At 38.9% G+C, this 26,823-nt stretch overlaps 1 protein-coding gene across 2 annotated transcripts; it reads left to right on the forward strand.

Moving 5' to 3' along the window:
• The first annotated feature begins 1,002 nt into the window (after positions 1-1,002).
• slc11a2 (solute carrier family 11 member 2) lies at positions 1,003-22,039 on the forward strand. Of its 2 annotated transcripts, none has more exons than XM_053483709.1 (17): positions 1,003-1,139; positions 2,714-2,769; positions 5,268-5,392; positions 5,522-5,641; positions 5,790-5,909; positions 6,128-6,234; positions 7,258-7,328; positions 7,412-7,479; positions 7,742-7,897; positions 8,044-8,202; positions 8,395-8,478; positions 8,578-8,697; positions 15,507-15,656; positions 15,794-15,867; positions 16,128-16,281; positions 17,950-18,003; positions 21,389-22,039. In XM_053483709.1, the coding sequence occupies exons 2-17, from the start codon at positions 2,736-2,738 to the stop codon at positions 21,449-21,451; spliced, it is 1,659 nt and encodes a 552-aa protein (XP_053339684.1). In that variant the 5' UTR covers positions 1,003-1,139; positions 2,714-2,735; the 3' UTR covers positions 21,452-22,039. The 2 variants fall into 2 exon arrangements, with proteins under 2 accessions (XP_053339684.1, XP_053339683.1); XM_053483708.1 differs by having other exon boundaries at positions 1,017-1,143.
• Positions 22,040-26,823: the final 4,784 nt, after the last annotated feature.

Below are 26,823 nucleotides of genomic sequence, written 5' to 3' on the forward strand. Positions count from 1 at the left end.
GATGTTGAGGTTCTCTTTGGGAGTGACGAGGATGGATAGGATCAAGAATGAGTTCATCAGAGGGACAACCCATGTTAGATGTTTTGGAGATAAAGTCAGAGAGGCCAGATTGAGGTGGTTTGGACATGTTCAGAGGAGAGATTGTGAATATATCGGTAGAAGGATGCTGAGGTTGGAACTGCCAGGCAGGAGGTCTAGAGGAAGACCAAAGAGGAGATTTATGGATGCAGTGAGAGAGGACATGAAGTTAGTTGGTGTGAGAGAAGAGGATGCAGAGGATAGGGTTAGATGGAGGCAGATGAGTCGCTGTGATTAACAGATTACTGAAAAGGGAGTGTATTTGGCTAATGATGAAAGAAGTACGACCTAGGATAAAACAAGGTGTAGGATACTCGACCTTCATTACAAAGCTTCATTTTTTTTAAGCAGATGTACAGAAAGACAAGCAGATATGTACAGTATGTGGGCTTCAACCTGAAATGATATCACTGATTAAAGCTTATTTTTAGCTTTTAACTAGTGTTATAAGCAATGTTGTATTTTTGTGTCTCATGTGGATTTTCACTGATTCTGAGTAAAAATGACCTAAAAAGAGGTCATGAGGTATTAGGTGAGGTGTTTTACACAAAAGTTTATTATTATTATTATTATTATTATTATTATTTACACTATATGTTTAAAAGCAGAATAAATATATAATAAACAATAATTAGCCTAAATGGAATAAAATGAAAGCAGGTTGAAGCGCTTGATCACGTGACTTTGCGCCGATACCCGGATGTACCCGAGTGTCCTGATTGGGCCGTTCAGCGACCGGCAAATTAATATAACAGATCATAAAATAAACACAAACATACGCATAAATATACATGTACATTTCACATGAGGACTCACATGAATTAATATAAGCTGAACTTTCACTTCTGTTGCGGGTTTTATTATGAAATTATGAAAACTGGAGACTTTTATCCGGCGGATATGACGTCACGCGAGGGGCGCTCTGTTCACAACGCTGTCACCTTCCTTATGTGTGTGTGTGTGTGTGTGTGAGAGAGAAAGAGAAAGAGAGTGTGTGTGAATGTGTGCTGGTAAAAGTGATCTGGATAAATGATCAGAGTTCGGTTTCACGCGTAATTTAGGTAAGTGTGTGTGTGTGTGTGTGTGTGTGTGTGTGTGTGTTACTAACACTGAATCACCTTAAGGAAGTTTTTTTTTCGACTCTAGCCTGCTTACTGTATCCTTAGCTCATGTCTGTGTTATGCGGAACACCTGTATACACACCTGTTCGTGTTGTCCATGGGAGGGGGGCTAATATTTTTGCTAGGATGTGTGTGATGAGAGCAGAGATACTGAGACACCTGGCTGAAGGTGATTATTTTCCTCCAACAGAAGAACCCCAGGTGTTTTATTCCTGTCATGCCTCAGCAGCTAACCAAGAACCTCTGTTTGTTTATTTGTTTTTGTCCTCTGTTTGTTTATTTGTTTTTATCCGGTTACAAATTACAATTACGGGTATTGGTGTATTTCCTGTTCAGCACTGACACTGGAGACTCCTTACACTGATATATTACACACACACACACACACAGACACAGTTGAGCACACACTGAATGCGTCCCTGTGCATTAGCCGTTTCTATGGAAACCATAATGTACCAGCAATAACGGCGTGTTACTGTACACATGGAGACACATAAAGTTTAGTAAAGTCCCAAAATAAAATGGGAGGGTTGCGTCAGGAAGGGCGTCCGGCGTAAAACCTCTGCCAAGCTTGTATGTGGCGGACTGGATGGTCCACTGTGGCGACCCCTTGCTGGGAGCATCTGAAAGACCAACAACAACAACAACAACAAAGTGCTGTCACAAAGAAAAGCTTACAGTTAATATAACTGTTGAATAATAGATAACGAAGGGTGTGTGGGTGTGGGTGTGTTTTTCTTAGATGAAGCTTGGGGGATTTACAGTAAATTACAGTGTTTTGTGTGTGTGGAGTCTTTGCTCATGTACAGACTAGTCAGTGTGTGTTGGGGGACTATTGGGGGTGTGTGTATGTGTGCATATATATATATATATATATATATATATATAAACACACAGTGTGTGAATATGGATTTAAATATGTAAATAAATGTAAATATAGACACATCTTAAAGGATTCAACCTTATCGGCTCCATCTTGTGCCTTGTTTCCATATTACTATACATTAACTGCTGCACTAAAGCTTCGCCCATGTGTAAATAAATTATACTGATTACTTCATTCGCAGCTCTGCTAAGAAACTAATAAACCTGTTGTCTGTGTGCATGCGTGCATATGTGTTTTGTTACAATTATCAATATTTGTATGTATGTGTGTGTGTGTGAGAGAGAGAGAGATATTGAAAAGAAAGTGTGTTTCCTGAGCTGGTGTTTGTGTCATTGTTTAAAAGAGAAGTGGGTGGAGTTTTGCATTTATTAAAAAGTTTTTTAGAGAAATGTGTTTTATTCGGTAACGTAAAATGAAATTCTATTTGAAGTAAATTTTTTTTTTATTTTTTTTTTATTTATTTAATTACATACTATTTATTTATATAGTGCTTTAAACAATCATCATTGTCGCAAAGCAGCTTTAAAGAATCAGACGTTCGGGGGGAAATTAGTATGAAATGTGTGAGAAAATGTGTATAACTCTAATTTCCCTCTCTCCACCAATTCCCCACCCACCCCTCCTTCAGAACTCGTGAGAGAAACTTCAGCATGAAGCAGAATAAAGACTCTGACTGTGCAGAAGGTGAGGATTAGATTAATGTTATCATAACACACACACACACACACAACTGTAGTTCTCTCATGCCTCATAACTGTGTAAACTGAGCTCTTGAAGACAAAGAACAGGGAGAGAGAGCGAGAGTCACAAGAGTCACTTTATCCTTCGCTAAATGTCTGTAATCTTTTATTTTATACACATTTATTTATTATTACTATTTATATACTATTCTGTTTTTTATATACTATCTGTCATGGCAATACGAATATACAGTGGGGTAAAAAAATATTCAGTCAGCCACCAATTGTGCAAGTTCTCCCACTTAAAAAGATGATAGAGGCCTGTAATTTTCATCATAGGTATACCTCAACTATGAGAGACAAAATCTGAAAAAAAAAAAAAAAAAATCCAGAAAATCACATTTTAGGATTTTTAAAGAATTTATTTGCAAATTATGGTGGAAAGTATTTGGTCAATAACAAAATTTCATCTCAATACTTTGTTATATACCCTTTGTTGGCAATGACAGAGGTCAAACGTTTTCTGTAAGTCTTCACTGTTGCTGATATTTTGGCCCTTTCCTGTTGATGTTTTGGGGCTGTTGCTGGGCAACACGGATTTTCAACTCCCTCCAAAGATTATTATGGGGTTGAGATCTGGAGACTGCCCGGCCGGTGTGTTTGGAATCATTATAAATCACACGATACATGGCTCCATTCATTCTTTCCTTTACACGGATCAGTCGTCCTGGTCCCTTTGCAGAAAAATAGCCCCAAAGCATGATGTTTCCACCCCCATGCTTCACAGTAGGTATGGTGTTCTTTGGATGCAATTCAGCATTCTTTCTCCTCCAAGCACGAAGTTCTATTTTGACCATATGAACTTCTCCCAATCCTCTTCTGGATCATCCCAATGTACTCTAGTAAACTTCAGACGGGCCTGGACATGTACTGGCTTAGGCAGGGGGACACGTCTGGCACTGCAGGATTTGAGTTCCTGCCGGCGCAGTGTGTTACTGATGGTAGCCTTTGTTACTTTGGTCCCAGCTCTCTGCAGGTCATTCACTAGGTCTCCCGTGTGGTTCTGGGATTTTTGCTCACAGTTCTTGTGATCTTTTCGACCCCTGGGGTGAGAACTTGCATGGAGCCCCAGATCGAGGGAGATTATCAGTGGTCTTGTATGTCGTCCATTTTCCAATAATTGCTCCCACAGTTGATGTCTTCACACCAAGATGCTTACCTATTGCAGATTCAGTCTTCCCAGCCTGGTGCAGGTCTACAATTTAGTTTCTGGTGTCCTTTGACAGCTCTTTGGTCTTGGCCATAGTGGTGTTTGGAGTGTGACTGTTTGAGGTTGGGGCAGGTGTCTTTTATACTGATAAGAGATGACATTAATAGAGGTAACGAGTGGAGGACAGAGGAGCCTCTTAAAGAAGTTACGGGTCTGTGTGAGCCAAAAATCCTTCTTGTTTGTAGGTGACCAAATACTTACTTTACTGAGGAATTTACCAATAAATTCATTTATAATTGGTAATTTTCTGGATTTTCTATTTTTATTTTGTCTCTCATAGTTGAGGTATATCTATGATGAAAATTTCCGGCCTCTCTCATCTTTTTAAGTGGGAGAACTTGCACAATTGGTGGCTGACTAAATATTTTTTTGCCCCACTGTAAATATTTGTATAGAGAGAGAGCGAGACCAGGAGAGATTAAACCCTGCAGTGTGTGTTTCTGTGTTGTAAAGTTGTGTGTAAATGGTTGTCTAAATAGGAATGAGCTAAAGTTTCTCTCATGGGTTTAAGCGAGTGTGTGAGTGGATTTATGTGCGAGTGAGTGTGAATGTCAGTGAGTGTGAGGGAGTGGGAATGCATTTGCCTGCATGTGTGTGTGAGAGCATGTGTGTGTGTTCATCAATGTTGAGTGCAGTGTTACTGTTTAAATAATAATCCAGCAGTAAATCCACGTGATTATAGGAAGAATGTCACATTGACACTCACTTATCAGGACATTACTAACACACACTAACGTCCCGTCCCCCCCCCCCCCCCACACACACATGTCAGTATTCGTCTCTGTAATAACAGTAGTGAGGTGGATCGAGCAAACACATTATTATAGACGTGTGACTAGTCAAAGTTCTATTTTCAGCTGAGTCATTTAAATGACCTCCCTCTCTCCCTCACACACACACACACAGTGTGGTTTTATTAGAACACATTTCTCCGCACTAAGCTGAATCAGAGCCAGCGTTGTGTAACTCATGTGCTGCAGTTCTCTGTTCAAGGACACACAAAGTGCAGAGGTGATGAAATCTTCCCGCGGGTCATGTCCCAAACCGCCATCAGCACTACAGCACGTGCGCACACAGTCATTATAAAGCACACACTACTTCACACATTCTTAGTTCATCTCACACAGGTTACATGACCACAGGGTCACATCTAATTGGACATCAAGGCCAGACATCACTTTAAAGTGTGTACTGTTTACTGAGCGTAAAAAAATTGTTTAATTTCCCGTTAGAGCTGTCCCCTGATCAGAACGGTCCAATTCAGACCATCTACAGCAGCATCAGTCCATCTGAGGATGAGGCCAACATCTCAACCTACTTCGACGAGAAGGTTCCCGTACCTGATGATGTCACACAGGTGGGAGAATGATATCCTCACTTTACTTTATTAATAATAATATTATTAATATTAATTTTCCCGTTTCTTCTTTTTCTCACCCTCTCTCCTTTTCTTTTTCCTCTCTCTTTGTCTCATGTTTCTCTGTAGGTGTTTAGTTTTCGGAAGCTCTGGGCCTTCACCGGGCCGGGTTTCCTGATGAGCATCGCTTATTTAGACCCGGGTAACATCGAGTCGGACCTTCAGTCCGGCGCTGTAGCCGGGTTTAAGGTGAAGACTTTTTTTATTTATTGATTATTTTGTACTCACTCTGACTCTCTGACCGAATCATATACATCTGTAAGCTTCAGAACCCTCAACCCTTCCTGTCACACACACTAACACACATTCCTTTCTATGTGTTGTGTGTGTGCTGTAGCTCCTCTGGGTGCTGCTCGGTGCCACCATCATCGGTCTGCTGCTGCAGCGTCTCGCAGCTCGGCTCGGCGTCGTTACAGGGATGCATTTAGCTGAAATGTGCCACCGACAGTACCCCACTGTGAGTCCCAGTAATACCTCGTAACTGAGACACATCACCACGCTGTTATACCACACTGTCACATGGTACAACATCACTAACGGCACATTAAAACATCCTGTTATAAATAACAATAACACATCACATTGTAATCAGGCAGCATGAGTAAGAGAATAATGATGGAATGGTAATGAAGATGATGATGTTTATGACGATTCTGGGACTGATTTGCTCTTAAGGTTCCTCGGATCATCCTGTGGCTGATGATCGAGCTCGCCATCATCGGCTCAGACATGCAGGAAGTGATCGGCTGTGCCATTGCCCTCAACCTGCTGTCTGTGGGCCGGTAATTCAGCTCACTGTTACTGTCCATTCATTTACAGTGCTGTAAAAAAGTATTACATTTGTCACACTTAAATGGTTGAGATTATCAAACTAATTTTAATATAGCACAAAGATAACGCGAGTACATCCAAAATGCTGTTTTTGATGAATGATGATTTCATTTAGTAAGGGAAAAAAAGCTATCCAAACCTACCTGGCCCTGTGTGAAAAAGTCATTGACCCCATTCCTTTGATAAATCATAAATTACTTTTTGGAAAGTAGAGTTAAATTTCATTTGCCACAACCAGACATGATTACGGCCAGACTTGTTCAATCAAGAATTCACTTAAATAGAACCTGCTTAAGAAAGTGAAGCACGCATAAAGGGTGTCAAAAAAGTAACTTGATATAAATAAATTTAAAAACGAATAAGAAACAAAGAAATTGACATGTATCAGTCTGGAAAGGGTTACCAAGCCATTTCTAAGGCTTTAGTACTGTACTTCAACAAGCCATGGTGAGAGCCATTATCCACAAATAGAGAAAACTTGGAACAGTAGTGAAGCTTCCCAGGAGTAGACAGCCTACCTAGTTACTTAAAGAGTATGACGAAAAATATTAAAACTTAACCAAAAAATTTCACAGCATTTCATTAAAAGAGCTTACCTACCTACTGTTAAACATGGTGGTGGTAGCGTGGTGGCCTGGAGTGGTTTTGCATCAAGTGACTTGCCATAATTGATGGAGTCATAAATTCTGTGCTCTACCAGGAGTACTTGGCTTTTTCTGCAGGATAATGATACAAAACACACCAGCAAGTCCACCTCAGAATGGCTCAAAATAAATAAATAAATAAAAAGGTTTTGGAATGGCCTGGTCAAAGTCCATACTTACATCCGATTAGTGTGACAAATATGCAAAAAAAAAAAATAATTCAAAGGGGAAAATACTTTTTTATGGCATTCTAAATTATAAGTTCATTAAAATACCTAATTGAGTGTGTGTGTGTGTGTGTGTGTGTGTGTGTGCTCCCCATCTCCTCAGGATCCCCCTGTGGGCCGGCGTGCTCATCACCATCATTGACACGTTTGTTTTCCTGTTTCTGGATAAATACGGTCAGTTCCACAGACTGAACTAAACAATCCGAATGAGTTGATTGTGATTGTGTTTCATTATATTTATTATGTTTTAATGAAAGGTTTGCGTAAACTGGAAGCATTCTTTGGTTTCCTCATCACCATTATGGCAGTCACCTTCGGCTACGAGGTAACAGTCAGTGGTTTATAAAATCGTTATTTATTACAGAAAATGAACTGTAATAATGTTAATTAATTAAGTTAAATTAAAGTTTGTTTAATGTGTTACTGGAGACTTTTTTTTTAGTAGTGGCACTTGGGCATGGAGTAGCTGTTGGAGTAATGTGATTTGTGTTTGTGTGGATAATGTGTAATGTTGATGGTGTGTATTTCCCCTACAGTGTGTGTAGGGTTTAACGTTGTTATTATTGTTTGTGTTATTTGCCCTGCAGTACATACGGGTGGCTCCGGACCAGGGCGCGCTGTTGAAGGGGATGTTCGTGCCGTACTGTCAGGGCTGTGGTGCGCCGCAGTTAGAGCAGGCGGTCGGGATCGTCGGGGCCGTTATAATGCCTCATAACATCTACTTGCACTCTGCCCTCGTTAAGGTAATGTATCTATGTGTGTGTTAGTGTTAATTAGCACACATTATACACATCATACACACACAGACACATACACACGCATGCTGTGAGTCCTGACTGTGTTTAATGTGTTAATGAGCCTTTGTGTTGTGCTGTTGTGTTGTTCGCAGTCGCGGGAGGTGAACCGCGCAAACAAGAAGGAGGTGAAGGAGGCGAATAAGTATTTCTTTATAGAGTCCTGCATCGCGCTCTTCATCTCCTTCCTCATCAACGTGTTTGTGGTGGCTGTGTTCGCCGAGGCCTTCTACAACAAAACCAACATGGAAGTGGTGAGAGACTCGCTAACAGCTACACCTGTGTGTGTGTGTGTGTGTGTGTGAGAGAGAGAGAGAGAGAGAGAGAGAGAGAGAGAGAGAGAGAGCAGAGGAATGTACAGTATTGTATTATTATCCATTTCATTGTTGTGATATAAATGTTCAGGCTTTTATTGATTGTGTGTGTGTGTGTGTGTGTGTGTATAGAATGAGCAGTGTAATCAGACTGGTATACATACAGACCTGTTTCCACCCAACAACCACACACTGGAAGTCGATATCTACAAAGGGGTATGACACACACACACACACACACACACACACACACACAGAGCGATAGACACATGCAGCCTGATAATGTAAGTGTGTGTGTGTGTGTGTGTGCATCAGGGTGTGGTCCTGGGCTGTTTCTTTGGGCCTGCAGCGCTGTATATCTGGGCGGTGGGGATCCTGGCAGCGGGTCAGAGCTCCACCATGACGGGAACCTATTCCGGCCAGTTTGTCATGGAGGTCAGCTACTACACACACTACACACACTCATACATCTTCTGCAAATACACGTTATGCACACTATAAAATAAACACAGCATGCACACACCAATCAGCCATAACATTAATCTCACTGCCACATTATTAACATTAACATTATTTATAAATGTAGAATTATATTTACAGTGGAACCTCGGATTACGAGTAACGTGGTTTACGAGTGTTTTGCAAGACGAGCAACAATTTTTTATAATTTTTTACTTGAAAAACGAGCATTGTCTTAGTTAACGAGCACCGAGTATCATGTTTCACGCATGCGCTTCTTGTTTTAACAACGAGCGTTATGTCATCACAAGTGAGCCAACGGTTTTTCTCTCTCTTGCAGCAGAATTGTAGGTAATCGTCTCTCCTGCTGGGTGAATACACACACGCGCTGTGTGTGTGTGTGTGAGATGTGCGTGTGCGCACGCACACACACACACACATTAACGGAGAGACCGTTTTTAAAACCGTTTAAAAATTAGCAAGGAACATCGCTAGTCACACTCGCGTGAGTGCATACTAACGGGATTACTACTGTAAAGTAAAACAACAACAACAACAAAAATTAAACAGCTCCTCACCTTTGAAAACAGTCGCGACAGAGAGAAGTTTGTGTGTTTATTTGGCAACCTGAGAGAAGGGGAGCTGTAAAGCCGAGACCTATCGTCTCCCCTGCTGGGTCTTAGTGCTTGCAGTGTTTCTGAGTGTGTGTGTTTAGGTCTGTGTAAGGCAGAGTGTTTGTGTGTTTGTTTGGCAACCTGAGAGAAGGATGCTGTAAACGCGAGCGAGCCCCCCTTCAGCCCCCCTCCTCTCAGGTTGCCAAATAAACACACAAACTTCTCTCTGTCGCGATTGTTTTCAAAGGTAAGGAGCTGTTTAATTTGTTTTTTTGTTTTGTTTTTGTTGTTGTTTTGCAACATCAGCAGTGATCCTGTTAGTATGCGCTCACGTGAGTGTGACTAGGAATGTTCCTTGCTAATTTTTAAATGGTTTTAAAAACGGTCTATCCGTTAATGTGTGTGTGTGTGTGCACATTTTACACACATACACTCTGCATGCACAAACGAAAACCCTAATCTGTCGGGGTTTAATTTTACATTTTTTTAAGGTAAAGTACAGGTTAATTTGTTTTATTTTTACTTTATATTTTGTATTAATTATATTTATGTATTTATTTTTTTGGGCTGTAGAACGAATAATTTAAGTTTCCATTATTTCCTATGGGAAAATTAAATTTGGTTTAAGAGTGTTTTGGAATACGAGCCCACTTCCGGAACGAATTAAGCTCGTAATCCAAGGTTCCACTGTATATGTTTATAATTATCTGGTTACAGCGCCACCTGTCAGTTATTGGGAAATATTACACACCAAGTGAACTGTCAGTTATAGAATTGTCAGTAATAGTTGATGTGTTGGAAGCAGGAAAAATGGACGTGTTAGGTTCTGAGTGACTTTGTCTAGAATTATGATGTCTTGGCAACTGGGTCAGAGCTTCGTACAGTCGGGAGTAAGGACGATAATGGACTATAAACATTCAGAATGAAGCCTGCAGCAGTGTCTCTAGCAGATGGGTTGAACACTTTTTACATTCTTTTCAAGGCTGCAGCTAACCATGCTGTCTGTGCTAGGATCGCTAAAAGCTTTAGCAATGCTAAAAGCACTAATGGTGCTAATGATGCTACAGCACTACCAGGATGCGTGCGGTGTGTGTTAGTTTGGGGTTTACTGAGATATTTCCCCTCGCCCTGGCATATCAACAGTTAGTACTGACCTCATGAGCCCTGACCTCATGTGTGATAAAATGCTTTAAAAGGCTAATCAGAGATGTTGCAGCTATTTACGAGCTACAGACAAGCTGCTGATCTTTAATAATGCCTCAGCAGCGCCACATGCTGGTGGCCTCCATGCCATGCTGCACTGATGCAGTGTGATTGTATAAATGAACATAATGTTTCAGAAGGTTAACATTTTTCTACTGTAAATCCTGGTTTGGTTTATCTTAGGAAATATTCTAATATTGTGACGCACCGATTTAATGCTTTTCACAGCTTGCAGCTCATGAAAATCAACAATCCAATGTTTTAATTTTTTTTTTTGATCAAAGTTTTTTTTTATTTATTTTCAAACTATACAGAAAAAACACAAACACAACAAAAGAGAACACAAAACCAAACCCCCATCCTCCCAACACCAGACAAACACAAGAATGCCTTAACAATCAGATGTCCATCAAAAATTAAAATAAAATAAAATAATAATAAGCAATCTTCACACACCCTCCCTTTGCAGTTCAATACTATTTGCGTTCATGCCCTCAGCAAAAGTTAAGAAAGACTGCCAAATATTATAAAATGTGCCGGTAGGCCCTCTAACTGTATATCTAATTTTCTCCAGTTTAAGACACTACATCACTTCCCTTATCCAGTGGCTAAATGTTGGTGGATCAGGGTCTTTTCATCTAGTCAAAATTAATCTCCTAGCCAAAAGGGAACAGAAGGCCAATATTTAAATTTTCCTGTGGTTAAAACTAGTGTTTTCTGGAGGCACACCAAAATATGCAATAACTGGAGATGGCTCTACTATCTCTCCAAATATTTCAGAAAAAGTCTCAAAAATATTGGTCCAGAGTCTTGGACGAGTCCAGAACATATGCAGCAGAGTTGCAGGAGCCTGCCTGCATCTGTCACATGTGGTGTCTATATCAGTTTTAATCATAGAAAGTCTGACTTTTGACCAGTGTAGACGATGCACATGATGATCTTAAATTGTATTACAGCATGTCTAAGGCAAATGGATGATGAGAAAATTCCCTGTAATATTTTGTGCCAGATTTCCTCTGAAATTGGTTCATCTAAATCTGTCTTATTTCTGAGTAATTCATAAACCCTGCGTATAGTTTGTTTTTGGACTGATTTACATTCAAATATTGAATCTAATAAAGAAAGTGGAGGACATGATGGGAAATTATTAGAATTCAATGCCACAATGTTTCGAAGCTGAAAGTACCTATAAAAATGTGATTTGGGAATGTCGTATTTCTGTACCAACTGTTCGAAGGATGCAAAATCTCCATCAGAATGTTCAGACAATGAGACCAAACCCTTTCTAGCCCAAACTTTAAAAGCATCATCCTTCATAGATGAACAAACATGTAATTTTTAGCAATTGGAGCAGCCCTTGGTACCTCTTTAAGGGAAAACGATAGTCTGAATTGGTTCCAGATTTTAACTGAATGTATAACAACTGGATTAGAGGTCAAACTAGAGATTGGTTAAATAAGTGGTCTTTTAGAACACAATAATGCTATTAGAGAAGTGGGCCTAACTGAGGCCCCCTCCAGAATTGTCCAAACAGGGGGATTAATGTCATTATTTAACTAGAACATCAGTGCTCTTATATTGGCTGCCCAGTAATAATACAGGAAATTCCCTCCTTTTACACGAGGTCTCTGCAGTATACTTCTTTTAATTCTTGGTGTTTTTTTGTTCCAAATAAAGGTTACAATCTGATTATTTAATTTGGAGAAGAAAGATTTTGTTAAGAATAACGGAAGGCACTGAAAAATATACAAAAACGTGGGCAATACACTCATTTTTATTGTATTAATTCTTCCACCCAATGAAAGATGGAGGTGGTTCCAACGCTCAAGATCTTGTTTTAGATTGGATAAAAGAGGTGAATAATTGGCTCCGAACAAGTCTTTATGATCATGCGTAACCCAAATCCCAAGGTATTTAATTTTTTTTAGAGCTAATTTTAAAGTGAATTGAGCTTAAAGGTGAAAGACTGGCCCCATCACCATTAGTTCACTTTTCTGAATATTGACTTTATAGCCAGATATTTTGCCAAACTCTGTAAGTAGAGTCACTAACTTGGGTAAGTTTGTCAGGGATTGTGACTAATATATTAAACATGTTGTCAGCATAAAGCAAATATGTTGCAATCCTGTCCGTTGAATACCCTGAATAAAGGACTTGAGCAAGCACTTTGGCATCAGTATTAAGAAGGAAGATTGGACAGAATGAGCTACAGTCGAGGGTTCTTGTCTTTTTTAAGGATTAATGAGATGACTGCCTGACGCATGGTTGGTGGTAGGGATTTTAATGAAAGTGACTCTTCAAAAACTGATAACAATAAAGGGAAAAGCTGCTCTGAAATTTTTAAAAAGAAATCTGTTGGGAAACCATCCGGTCCTGGTGATTTGCCACTCTGCAGAGATCTAATTGCAGAGGCTATCTCTTCCACCGTGAGATTTTCTTCCAATTCAGCAACCGTCACTGGATCTATAGAAGGGATATGTATATTATTGAAAAAGTCCTCCAGGGAGAGAGGGTCGACACACGAATCGGAAGTATATAGTGACTGATAATAATTTTGGAAACATGCATTAATTTTAAGGCTATTAGTATTTTTTAATCCTTGCTCATTGTTAATTACAGGGATGGACTGATTGGCAATCCTTTGTCTTAGCTGATGAGCAAGTATTGGCCCAGCCTTGTCCCCATGCTCATGGGACATGTCTTGATTTAGAAATAAGATATTGAGCCTGCCTTGTTAACAGGAGATCAAACTCAGTCTGCAAAAGTATTTGCTTTTTTTGTGTCTGCAGAAGGTATATAACTATATAGTCTATCTAGCTCCAGTATCTCATCAGCCAGTTTTTTAAGGAGTGTCATTTTTATTCTTCCTTGCACAATATGAAATTATCTGGCCTCGTAAATATGCCTTAAGTGACTCCCATATAGTTGAAGAGGACATCCCTGGTGTTTGGTTGATTTCAAGGAATAATGTAATCTTAGAGGAAATGAATTTAGTAACAGCTTCCTCTGATAGAAGCAGAGAGTTGAACCTCCAGTGACGGTAGCCGAATTGTGTATTGGGGATACGCATTTTCATAATATGGGGACCATGATCAGATATAACTATAGCTCCATAATGACATTTGGTAATAAAAGGAAGAAGTCTCTTGTCTAGGAAAAAATTATCTATACGGGTAAAGGTCTTATGAACAAAGGAAAAGAAGGAATATTCTATCGAAGTAGGGTTACGAAACCGCCAAACAGCTATACCATATGATTTAAGAAAAAGTTTAATTGAACATGCTGATTTAGAAAGGGGAGCTTTTTTGGATGAGCTACGGTCTAAAACGGGGAAGAGTACACAATTCGTGTCGCCACCAAGAATAAGGTGGTGTGATGATATATCTGGTAACCGAGAGAAAAGGTTTGAAAAGAATGCAGGGTTATCCCAGTTTGGTGCATAAAAATTGGCCAGGATGACTGGGAGGGAATAAAGCTGCCCCACTACAATAACATATCGCCCTAAGGAATCAGCCCCTACACTAGTCATAGTGAATGGTGTATTTTTCTTGATGAGTATGGCCACACCTCTAGCTTTTGAATGGAAATTGAAGTGATATATCTGTTCCGCCCAAATCCCTCTGAGCCGAAAATGATCCGTTGTACATGAATGACTTTAGTCTCCTAAAGAGTCCAAGTTGTTTTAAATGTGCAAATATCTTTTTATGTTCACTGGATGGTTAAGTGATTTAACATTCCAGCTCACAAAATTAACTAAACAGCCATACAGCCCTTTAGAAATCTTAAGAAGTAGTATTTATATTTATGAAATCCATATAAGCAACCTGTTAACAAGTAAAAATTAACATGGACATCTGACAGAATAAGTCTGGTAGTCTGGAGTTCTACAGAGCCAACAGCGCCCGCTCCCGCCAAACCCACCAAACTAAAGTTACTCAAATAGCGCACTATGATATGTCGTAAAATCTGCGGAATAACATAGTAATAACAGTAAGAATAATAATAGTAATAAAAATAGGAAAAAAAGGAAGTTTTTCCGCCATTGACCCGCATATTAATTTTCCCCTTATTTCAGAGTGAAAATCAAATAAATTTTTATATAGTTTTTGTAAAATAAAGCGCTTATTTATATAAAAAAAAAAACAAGAGTTCGGCGAGAGCACGAGCCAAACACGTCCTACTCCATTCCCAGGCAAGAGCACCCCCACTCTTAAATTTTTGCAATTAAATTCAGAAAAAACATTTCATGATATTCTAGTTTATTGAGATACGTTGTGCACCATCGAGAGCATCCTGACGGGAAACACCACAGCCTGGTTTTGGAACAGCACTACACCGGACCAGCTGCTTTGCAGTGAGTGGTACGATTAGCTCATTTGCAGTGCTGAATTAAGGCCTGGAAGATGGTGGAGGACTTTAGACATTTAAACAGAGTCTTATTTCTGCTGCTTCGACTTCCTGAAGGCCAACACAGTGAGACTGAGGAGAAGTTTCTTCCTAAAGGGGCCCTAAATATAGACAACAACTCGACCAGCTTCCTTTTTCTTTACACCGTAGAAGAAAAGGGTATATATATATATATACCTACCACCTCCTCCGAAAGTATTGGAACAGTAGGGCCAGTTTTTCTTTTACACTGAGGACACGGGTTTGAGATCAGAAGATGAATAAGATGATTTCATAATTGTAGCGGCTGATGTTTACTTCTAAGTTGTTAAACACATCTGGAACATGACACCTTTGGTCGAGGACCACCTGATGTTTAGGTGAGCAAATGTATTGGAACGGAAACACTGAATAATTGGATGTGTATCTTATGTCTGGGTTCCAGTTCATCCCAGAGCTGCTGGTTCAGTGGAATTAAGTTCAGTGAGGGGTCCATGCAGGACACTCGAGTTCTTCCGCTCCATCACACTCTTAAAACACCACATCTCTCTCTCTCTCTCTCTCTTTCTCTATCTATATCAGGGGTTCCTGAATCTGCGCTGGTCTCGGTTTGCGCGTGTGTTGTTAACACGGTCCATTGCGATCTTCCCCACGCTGCTTGTGGCGATTTTCCAGGATGTCACACACTTAACTGGCATGAATGATTTCCTTAATGTACTGCAGAGTATGCAGGTAAGTTAACTAGTCCAATTAGTGAGTTAACTAGATTGTTCTATAGAAATATCTAAAATTAGTTGGGGGCTGAAATAAGCTCTGTGTGTGTATGTGTTGCCTTGTGTTTATTTCTTCCTGTTTGTTGTCACACACAGCTCCCGTTCGCGCTGATCCCCATACTGACCTTCACCAGCCTTACCTCCATCATGAATGACTTCGCCAACGGCCTGTACGTCTCGCGCGCATCCACGCACGCACGCACACACACACACACACAAAACATACCACATATTATCAATATAAAAAATGTATATGGTTTGGGAGACAAAAAAATAAAACACTGCCCTCTAGTCTTCAGTGTGATTTACTACAGACACTACAGGATTCTAATGATGAAATTAAAGTTTGTCACAAATGCTACCATACACAGTATTATATGCAGTGAAATACCTAACTAATTAAACAAATTTTGTTTTTGTGTGTGTGCAGGTTCTGGAAGATTGGAGGTGGTCTCACCATCCTGCTGGTGTGTGCGATTAATCTGTACTTTGTGGTGGTGTATGTGACGGCTCTGAACAGCGTGCTGCTCTATGTTTTTGCTGCTCTGCTCTCCGTCGCTTATCTCTGCTTCGTTGTTTACCTGGTAAGAGACACACACACACACACACACTCAGTAGCAGGTTGTGGTGGTGATGAGTGTCGATCAGTCACAGTGGAGAGGAGAACAATACTACCGTTCCCGTACAGTACCGGAATGTAAGCCAGATGTTTGAGGAGGTGTGAGGAATTACTTAGTGTGTATGTAATGTTCCTCTGGCTGGTGTGTGTACAGTGTGTACCGTTCTTGTCTCAGATTGGGAAATCGATCCTAAGTGGCCAAAAATTCTCAGAGTGATGCAATTTCGGAAGTAAGAACTGTTTCTCAACATTTTAAAAAATGGGAAATCACTAAATGTCTAAAGTCCGGTCTATTGTATGTGTGTGGGAGGGGGTGCGTCAGAAATTAGTTGGCCCTACCAGTTTTAATAAATCTGTCTGGGAACACAATGATAGAAAAAGTCCTTGTCCTGAAAACTGTCCTGGTGATGAATAATCCTAATTTCAGAAAAAACCTTAACAAAATTGAGTTCACAGTCCAAGAAAGTGGAAAACTTTGATAGAATGTTTTCCTGGAAAATGGCCCCAGGATTCCCCTTGTCAAGATTTAAATGCGCAGAGACAACATTTCATTGTTAGATTCATTTCCTTAGGCGCGGTTATGGTTTTTGGCCACATGATGGCAGTGTTGGAAAAGGGGACAAACTTAGTCAAGTGGATTGGTATGCTTTATATTGTTGTATTATATTAGTGTCAAACGCATAAGAGACTCACTTTGTTCCTGACATACGAACTAATCCCACTTACGAACATGCACCTGGAACGGAACTTACTGCAGTTGCTGTACTTTTTTTTTTTTTTTTTAACCTATTGGGTGTTAAGTAACATTTTGTATACTCTCATGTTAGGCTGCACATTATAGTGGGTGTTGTAGTTATGACAGGTGTTTGTAGTTTTAAACGGTGGAAAGCGAAATGGTAAAATCGTGGCAGTCGTGTGAAAACTTTATACACATAGACATAACTTACATATGTGTGACTCGGCTGCATGACATGCGGAGACAACGTACAACATGTTTAATTAAACAGTTACATACCACATGCAATGTTATAATTTAAAAAAAAAAGTATTTTTTGTCCAAACAAGTCTTTAACGAGCACTGAATTCTCATTCAGTGTTACTAAAATGTCTCTCCTCTGCACACATCTCTGCCTGAATGCCATCTCCTTGCTACTCCTAACCAGTTAGGACACCTCCGGAGCTCTCCAACATTTTGGTGGAGATAGGAGTGTGTGATTTCCTATATTAAGAATGTTGAGAAATAGCACTTACTTCTACTCCTAAAAGTAGGACCAAAATTGTGTCATACTGAGAATCTTTGGCCACTTTTGGCCACCGATTTCCTACTCTGAGATGCTGAGTAAATAAAGGCCAGATCTCTAAATCCATCCCTGCATTGAACTACCAGACATTAACGCTAAAAACCCTTCTGACCAGTCAGATCAAAGAACAGCTCCAATGGGTGCCTGATCCACGCTTTACACCTCTTTACACCTTATTGTGCAGACATACAGTACTCTGTGTGTGTGTGTGTTTATTTCCTCTTTATGTTCTTGTGCTTAGTTCTATTTGAATAAAGCAGTCTAAGTCTGTGTGTGTGTGTGTGTGTGTGTGTGTGTGTGTGTGTGTGTGTGTGTGTGTTTTTTCCCTGTAGGCGTGGCACTGTCTGATCGCTCTGGGTGTGTCCTGTCTGGGCATGTGCGGCAGGGTAAGAAATCCACCCAGTGTGCTGATAGAGGAACAGCCGGAGTATGACTCCTAAACAGCACACACACTAACACCCCCGACACACACACTAACACCCCCGACACACACACACTAACACCCCTGACACACACACACTATCCCACTCCAAAACACACATTAACCAACATTTACCAGAACATTCCTAAAAGAGTAAACACACAGAGACTGGTGTGTGTGGGTGTTTAGTGCGTTGTTTTATAGATATTAATGATCCTGAACACTGACGTCATCAGAAGCACCAGCTTTATGAGAACATAATGAAATCTACGCAATAAGGGTTTAATTAATGATATTCGTTAATAAATCGTTTGTTAATAACACTGCTCGTTCTCGTTAAGCAATCGGCTTGTCCTCGTTAAGCGCTTGGCTAGCACGTCTCCAGATCGCTCAGGGTGTGTGTGTGTGTTTGCGCACCGTGCTAACGCTAACACTGTTCGTCATGGGACTTTTTATTAAAACTGTGAAACTTTAAAGACTTTAAATATACCTAATGGTTCATAAAATCAGATGCCATGTATCTGATCTATACACACACATACGCACACATACACACCCTGAGCAGCTTTCCTGTCTTCATGCTAACCCACTAATTAGCGTTAGAGTACTGCCGTGTGATTTTTTTTTTTTTAAAAGCTAGCATCGATGAATTTTAAAGGTCAGGTTTGTCGTTATTTCTGTGTAACAGCAAGTGTGTATGCGTCGCGTCTACGTTTGAGTTGTTGATTTATTCTTATCTTTCCTTTTTTTTTTTTGTGGAATAAATAATTTATTAATAAACTTGAGTAGAATAATCCGATCACTGGAACTTGGACAGGATGATCTGTGTTAGTTTCACTTCTCAACTGACGATTAATGAGTTATTCATGTAAGTATAAGTAACAAAGAGAGAATGCTGTGATGCTAGGGGGCGCTGTGCAGTGTAACAACATGAAACTGCCGCTTGGTCTGAGTCCCCTTGTTCTTAGTGCCCTTGGTCTTAGTGTTCTTGTCCTCCATTTTAAGCACTGATCTGTTCTTCTTTTATTTCTCTCTCGAGTGAAGTTTGTTAGAGGATTTACCCAGAATGCATTTCTGTACCTTTTCCTCATTAACAAGTTAAACTCTTTATATATGTGAATTCTGTTAATTTGTTTTATTTATCACTTTTATTTAAAAATGACTTTTATCTTATGTAAAAAATCCTGTGTGTGTCTGTGTTTGAGATATATCTATATATATATATATATATAAACAGCTTAAACACCTGATGTGTGTTAGACTGGACTGTTGCTGAGGGTAACTCAGGTGTGTGTACTGTAGGCTCTGGATTAAACTCCACACTGTCCCTGTCTGCTGTCTCTCTGCGGGAAAATCGAATAAAACTCAAAGTAAAAGTTTGTACCTGTAACTCCTTAAGTACGCAGATAATTTAAAACAGTTAATATCTCTCTCTCACACACACTGTACATTTAGATATTTACAATAATGAACTAGCTTTTTCACGCTAACTAATGAACATTTTATCTGACTAGCACCCAGAACTAACTGAACCCGAGAGAATGCCAGAGATTAATTTAATAAATTCATTGTGCTCTAATAAACACTCTACAATCTCAGTTCATGTAACTTAACACAGTTACACATGTCTCCCTGTTTATATACTCCTGATGTTAGCTAATTAGTGTGTTAGCATGTTAGCAACGAGAGTAACCTTTTAAAACATTTCCGATTCCAAAAATATTTTTTTTTATTCCAAAAGACATCTTTTGTGCAGTTTGTGTTTGTTCAGAACTTTATTAAATAAAAACATCATGCTGTTATTTCACACACCAATAAACAGAACAGTGAGCATTTAGGCAACACGCTAAGCTGATGTGGTGTGTGTGGAGTCCGCGTGAGCTGTAATGAAGCTAATGGTTGTGTTAAATCTTGTGGCAAGCTGCTGCAGCTGTACTGTAGCTCAGAAAGCTCACACAGTAAGTGCTGCTGAACCTTCAGCTTTACCTTCAGTCTGGTGGAGTCTGAAGTAAAAATCCTGCACAGGAGACAGAGCTAAAGTGTGAGGATAGAACTGAGGAGGTGCAATTTAAAATACTGAAGGAAAAAAAACTAACAAACATCACATCATCCTCATCATTACCATCACAATCACCATCATCTTCATCATCAGTCACCACCATCAGCTTCATCACCTTTATGATCATCATCATCGTCGTCATCATCATAACCATAATCGTCATCATCACTCATTTATTCATTATCTTATTCTCTATCTAAATTATATAGTTACTCCCTGTGAAGGACTTTTAACTTGTAACCCAGAGATCAGTTCAGTTTATCACACACACACACACACACACACACACACACACACACACACACACACACAGCACCAATAAAGAGTTTATATCCATCATAAACCACCAGACTGCAGGAAAACTACATCCACTACACAAGTGTTCAGTCTACATCCACTATTATATTATATTATATTATATTATATTATATTATATTATATTATATTAAACATCCTATATGGAAATTGTCTAAAAAATGTAAGCAAGTGATGTTAATTTAAAATGTACACAATTTGCATTGTGTTAAACAATGTACATAATTTTATATTATATTAAAATAAACATCCTACATGAAAACTGCCTAATTAATGTTACCAAGAAACAAAGTTATGTCAACAATGTACATAATGTAAACTAACAACAAGCATAATTTACATAATGTTAACAAACTATGCCAATAAAATGCACAATAAAAATAAATGCGCATAACTTGCATAATGTCAAAAAAAACAATGTGCATATGTTAAATCATGTAAACAATTGAAATAATGTAAATAACTATATACATCATGTAAACAAATTACAAAAGTTCAATCAGAATGGAAATGTGGTAAACAATTTACTCTGCAAATAGTAAAATAAGGGTTGAGTGTAATTAGTATAAAATTACACAGTGTAAATAACTTACATAATGTGAACAATAAAAATTATGTAAATGAACACTAAATATAATTTTAATAATTTAAAGATTGTAAACAGTCTAAATAAATGAAATGTACAGAATATACATCAAATTATTAAATAACGTAAAATACTTTGCGCACTATAACAAGTTGATCATGTAAGCAACACCCGAGCACAGAGTTAAAAGGTTTCACTTTTTGTTTGAGTTGAGGCTCCTGATTGGTCAGCTGCTGTAACACTCATAATAAGATCATCACAGTGTTCCTAAATTTTGTACAAAAAAAACAAAACGCACACATATATTATATTTACAGTCTATATGTAAATTGTCTAAAATATATAAACAAGTGATTGTTGTTTAACGTTGTTATGTGTTTTGATGTTCAGGTTGTGCAGAGCCACATGGACACGTACCTGCTGAACACCCTGGACACAGACCTGGATCGATAACACACACACACTTATTTGGTTTTATTATTATTATTATTTTATTTTATTTTATTTTATTTTTAATTATTATTGTTGTAGTGAGTAAAGTGAACAGCCTGGCTTGAACACTGGACTTCCTCTTTCTGTAGTGTACACTACTTACCAAGGTTTTGTCCTCTGCAACAAGCCGTGTAATGTTTAGCATGTTAGCATTCGCAGCTAAACTTCCTGTATATTCTGTTACAGTTGATTAATGCGTTTACATACAGCCAATAGGAGCACAGTATGTACAAACCCTGAAATACTGGGCATTGTTAATGTTTTATTATGATAAACCCCTGAGCTCCATCCACTTGTGTGACGTGAACGCTGAGAGATGAGCGCTGCAGTTATTTATTTAAAGCGAACAGGAACATATTAAACTTGGAGCTCTGAACTAAAGTCTATAAAGGACTAAAGGATTGTATTAAAAAAACACTTACAGGAGAGCAGTTCTACATGTTTTATAAACGCCACACACTCCTGAGAGAGATGTTAGAGGAGGACCGTCTACGCTGTGAAAGGGTTCCTCCTCAGAGCGGTTTTACTCGTCCTGGACCAACTTTAACACTTTTCAATTCAATTCAATTCAATTCAATTTTATTTGTATAGCGCTTTTAGCAATTTTCATTGCCGCAAAGCAGCTTTACATAGTCAAAAGAATTATTTAAGTTTGTATGAAATGTGAATTTGTATGAATCAAAATGGTCAGTTTGTCCCTGGTGAGCAAGCCGAGGGCGACAGTGGCAAGGAAAAACTCCCTGAGATGGTAATAGGAAGAAACCTTGAGAGGAACCAGACTCAACAGGGAACCCATCCTCATTTGGGTGAAACAGAAAGCAGTAAATGATCTGCATTTATACAGTGAACATTTATACACTTTTCCTCCGTTAATAAACGACACATTGCGCTTTTTATCCATTTGTAGCTTCGTATGTCTGAGAGATGAGCGAGTTCCTGTTCTCACATACTATACATGTGACAGCAGCTATACACACTCGCTCCCTCACATGCCTCGCTTTATTCTCTTTCTCTCTGTTAACATGCGAAAAACGTCACAGCGCATTCCGTTACATTCCTGAGGAAGGCGTCAACTTTCCATCTGACTGTTACACAGCGCTCACACTGGAGACTCCTTACACTGGTGTTACACTAAACACGTTTACAGATGTTTTGTGATCAGTGCAGCGTGCGCTGTACACGACCCTGTGAATGATCCGTTACTATGGAAACCATTAGGTAATAATATAAAGCTGCACTATTGTCAGACCTGCTTGTCTAGAGAATTGATCAATACCTTCTGTCTGAGGAACAAGAGGCAGAGTAAAGAGTCTCGAGTCCCATCTAGACACTGTGTTTTTGTGTAACACACTCGCTGTCGTTCTGTAAAAGTGTGTAAACACACCAATCAGCACAATTACCAAATTATTCTATTATTTTCTGGTTATTATATTATTTACAGTCGGATGTCATTTGATTTTGCGTTGCATTCCAGGTGTTTAAAACACTTAGAGGCTTCGTTACATCTGAGCTCTGAGAATTTGCATTCTAAATAATATGAAATTTTTATATATATATCTTAATAATTTATATATAAAGTATTAGCTTTATTCCACGTGAGAAACGTTTCATAATTTTAATTTTTTTTTTTAAGTTTTACTCTGTGCCTTATATAACAACAGAAAAAAGATTGAGATGAGATGCAATGTTGAGAATATTTTTAGTGTTTGTTGTTTTTTTACGACACAATATGCAAATAAGCTGCACAGACACTGTGAGAGTGATTTATAATTAAACTGATTATATAAAACATATTGTTTGTGCTGTTTTATGTTTAATTTGTTCCACAAGTTTTATTTTCTATAACAGAAAGCATTGTGTCTGATTGATGCACATTATTAATAATGATCTTACCTTTCATTACTGATCCTCTGTTCTGCCCCTCCTACCCTAACGTGCCCTGGATTACAATGTTTACTGATCACCTGAAGCTCTTCTCTACCCTGACCTTGATTGACCTCATTGTTCTGTTTGTCCCATTTAATAAAACTTTATAATCTTTCACTCATGTTCACACCTGCCTCCCTCACATCCCACTGGATTTATCCCTTAGCCAGAGCCACTTTATCTCATTACACAATAGAGCAGTTGAGGTTTAAGGACATTTTATCACTTTCAATTATACTTACGGATGTTGACTATAAGAGTGAGGCATGCTCGTATAGCGAGAGAATGGACCACCAGGCCAAGTAAAGAGACTCGAGTCCCGTTTAGACACTGTGTTTTTCTGTAACACACTTGCTGTTGTTCTGTAAAGGTGTGTAAACACATCGATCAGCACTAGTAATAATTATAGATATTATTATATTAATTACATTCGGATGTCATTTGAGCGAGTCGATCCATGGAAGGACTGTACAGTCCTCTAAGTCCTGACCTCAACCCGATAGAACAGCTTCAGGATGAATTACAGTGGAGACTGTGAGCCAGGACTTCTCATCAGTGTCTAACCTTACAAATGCACTTGGGGAAGAATATTAAAAAAATTCCCTTAAACATTTTATTGGTCATTTACTACATCATGCATCAGTTTCGCTCATTGTTCTACCTTGCTGTCCATGATGAAACCGCAGACGTGGTAATATGGTTCAGACTGTGTGTGCAACCTTGTGTTGATATCAAACCTCCCCTTTATCTCTAAGATCTAAGATAGTAGATAGAAAAGATAGTAGCGCAACAGCATTTTGATATCTACATAGGAATAGCATAAACAAACTGTATCAGTCAGGGTTTAGGCCTCAGTCTCTTAGCACAGAGAGGTGTGTGACGAAACTAGTCTCCAAACTATTACATATTATCAGTATGGAAATGATTATGGTTTGGGTGACAGACAGTGAGACAGTGTCCTCTTCCTGTCTTTCTTATGCACTGATGACGTTCTGATGATGAAACTGTGTTTGTTTGTGTACTTGTGCAGGTTTCGGAAAGATTGGAGGTGGTCACGCCATCCTGATGGTGTGTGTGATTAATCTGTACTTTGTGGTATGTGACAGCTCTGAACAGTGTGCTGCTCTCGGTCATTGCTGCTCTGCCCTCTGCTTCGTCACTTACCTGGTGAGAAACACACACACACACACACACACACACACACACACACACACACACACACACACACACACACACACACACACACAGTAGCAGGTAGTGATGAGTGGGATCAGAGCAGAACAATTCTTGTATCCCTGTACTTGATGAAAACACACCTGAGAGCTCAGATGTGAGGTGTGAATAGGAGTTCCTTAGTGTGTCAGTAACGTTCCATCGGCTGGTGTGTGTTCCCGTCTCAGATCTCTAAATCCATCCCTGCACTGAACTACCAAACAGTAACGCTAAAATCACAAAACGCTAAAATCACAAAACAGTGTGTGTGTGTGTGTGTGTGTGTGTGAGAGAGAGAGGGAGAGAGAGAGATCAGCGTTAAATTAGCAAACAGCAAAAATGGTGGTGTTTCCTGTAGGCGTGGCACTGTCTGATCACTGTGGTGTGTGTGTCTGTGTGTAGCACAGTGTTTTATAGAAATGAATGGTCCTGTACAGTGATGTCATCATGAACATCAGCTGTATGAGAATGTAATGTATTTTACGCATTTCGGGTTCAATTAATAATAGTCATTAAATAAATTATTTGTTAATAACGGTGCTCATATTCACTAAGTGCTCGGGCTGGTACATCTCCAGATACCTAGGGGTTTGTGTGTTAGCATTGGGTTCACACACCACGCTAATGCTAACCCTTCCTCATGGGACTTTAATAAAATTGTGAAACTGTAAAAAATTTAAAAGTTTAAATCCAATGAATGATAACATTTTGGCATTTGGCAGACCCTCTTATCCAGAGTGACATACATTTTTATCTCATCACACATCTGAGCAGTTGAGGGCCGCGCTCAGGGGCCCAAACGTGGCAACTTGGTGGTTGTGGGGTTTGAACCTGGGATCTTCCGAACCGTAGTCCAATACCTTAACCACTGAGCTACCCCTGGCACACATATGTATAACACATACACAACATACACACACACACATTTATTTAGTATCTAAGTTATACAGTAACTCCCTGTGGAGGACTTTTACCTTGTAACCAGTTCTGTTTATCAGACGCACGCACACACACTAATAAAGAGTTATTATATAGTATATAGTTCTATATTATATTATATTACACTATATTATATTGCATTATATTATATTATATACTCAGCAATAAAAGAAACGTCCTCTGACTTTCAACTGTTTTTACTTTCAGTAAACTTAATGTGTAAATATTTGTATGAACACTAAAAGAGTCAACACCATAAGACATAAACTAAAAATGTTTCCCAATGTGTCCCTGAATGAAGGGAGGCTCAAAATCAAAAGTACCAGTCAGTATCTGGTGGCCACCAGCTGCTTGAAGTACTGCAGTGCATCTCCTCCTCATGGACTGCCTATTGCGGACAGTCTGAGCACTGATGGAGGGATTGTGTGTTCCTGGTGGTTCCAGGAACTGTGACCTTAAATGCCTACTTTCTGTAAGCTGTTAAGGTTTTAACGACCATTCCACAGGTGCATGTTAATTAATTGATTATGGGTAATTGAACATGCATGGAAAACATTGTTTAAACCCTTTACAATGAAGATCTGTAAAGTTATTTGGATTTTTACAACATTATTGTTGAAATACACAGTCCTGAAAAAGGGACGTTTCTTTCTTGTAAATAGTATAATAAAGAGTTGAGTGTAAATAATATAAAATTACACAATGCAAATAATTTACATAATGTGAACAATTAAAATCATGTAAATGAACACTAAATATAATATGAATTAATTTACATAATTTAATCAATTTAGTCCTTGTGTGGTGATCATATTTTTGTTATTTAGACCTGGGTGTCCTGGGTCTGGTGGACCCGCTGCATTTTGGAGTTTTTAATTCAACACAATATTCAACAGATGTTTACTTCGACCTGATTACAAGCAATATACACAGGATATATTTACCTTTGTTAGATCACATTTACTGTATGAATTACAGTGACATTAATAAAATGTAATAAAAAAGAGCAATTATCAATATGAGTGAAAAAAATCAACAGATTTACAAATTGAGCAACTATTGATTTTGATTTATATGAACTTAATTAGACTTAGTTTAATCCTTTTGGGTCATTTTACACAACACAAGCTGAATCATGTGAGTCTAGCCGACACATCAGCCCCACTGAACACATTGCCTTTTCATACCAGGCTACACAACACACGAGGGACAGAGTTTTACTGTGTGTACTGTATATTGCATATGTAATTCTTGAT

Source organism: Clarias gariepinus, chromosome 23 (genome assembly GCF_024256425.1).
Source record: "Clarias gariepinus isolate MV-2021 ecotype Netherlands chromosome 23, CGAR_prim_01v2, whole genome shotgun sequence".
Classification (NCBI taxonomy): domain Eukaryota; kingdom Metazoa; phylum Chordata; class Actinopteri; order Siluriformes; family Clariidae; genus Clarias; species Clarias gariepinus.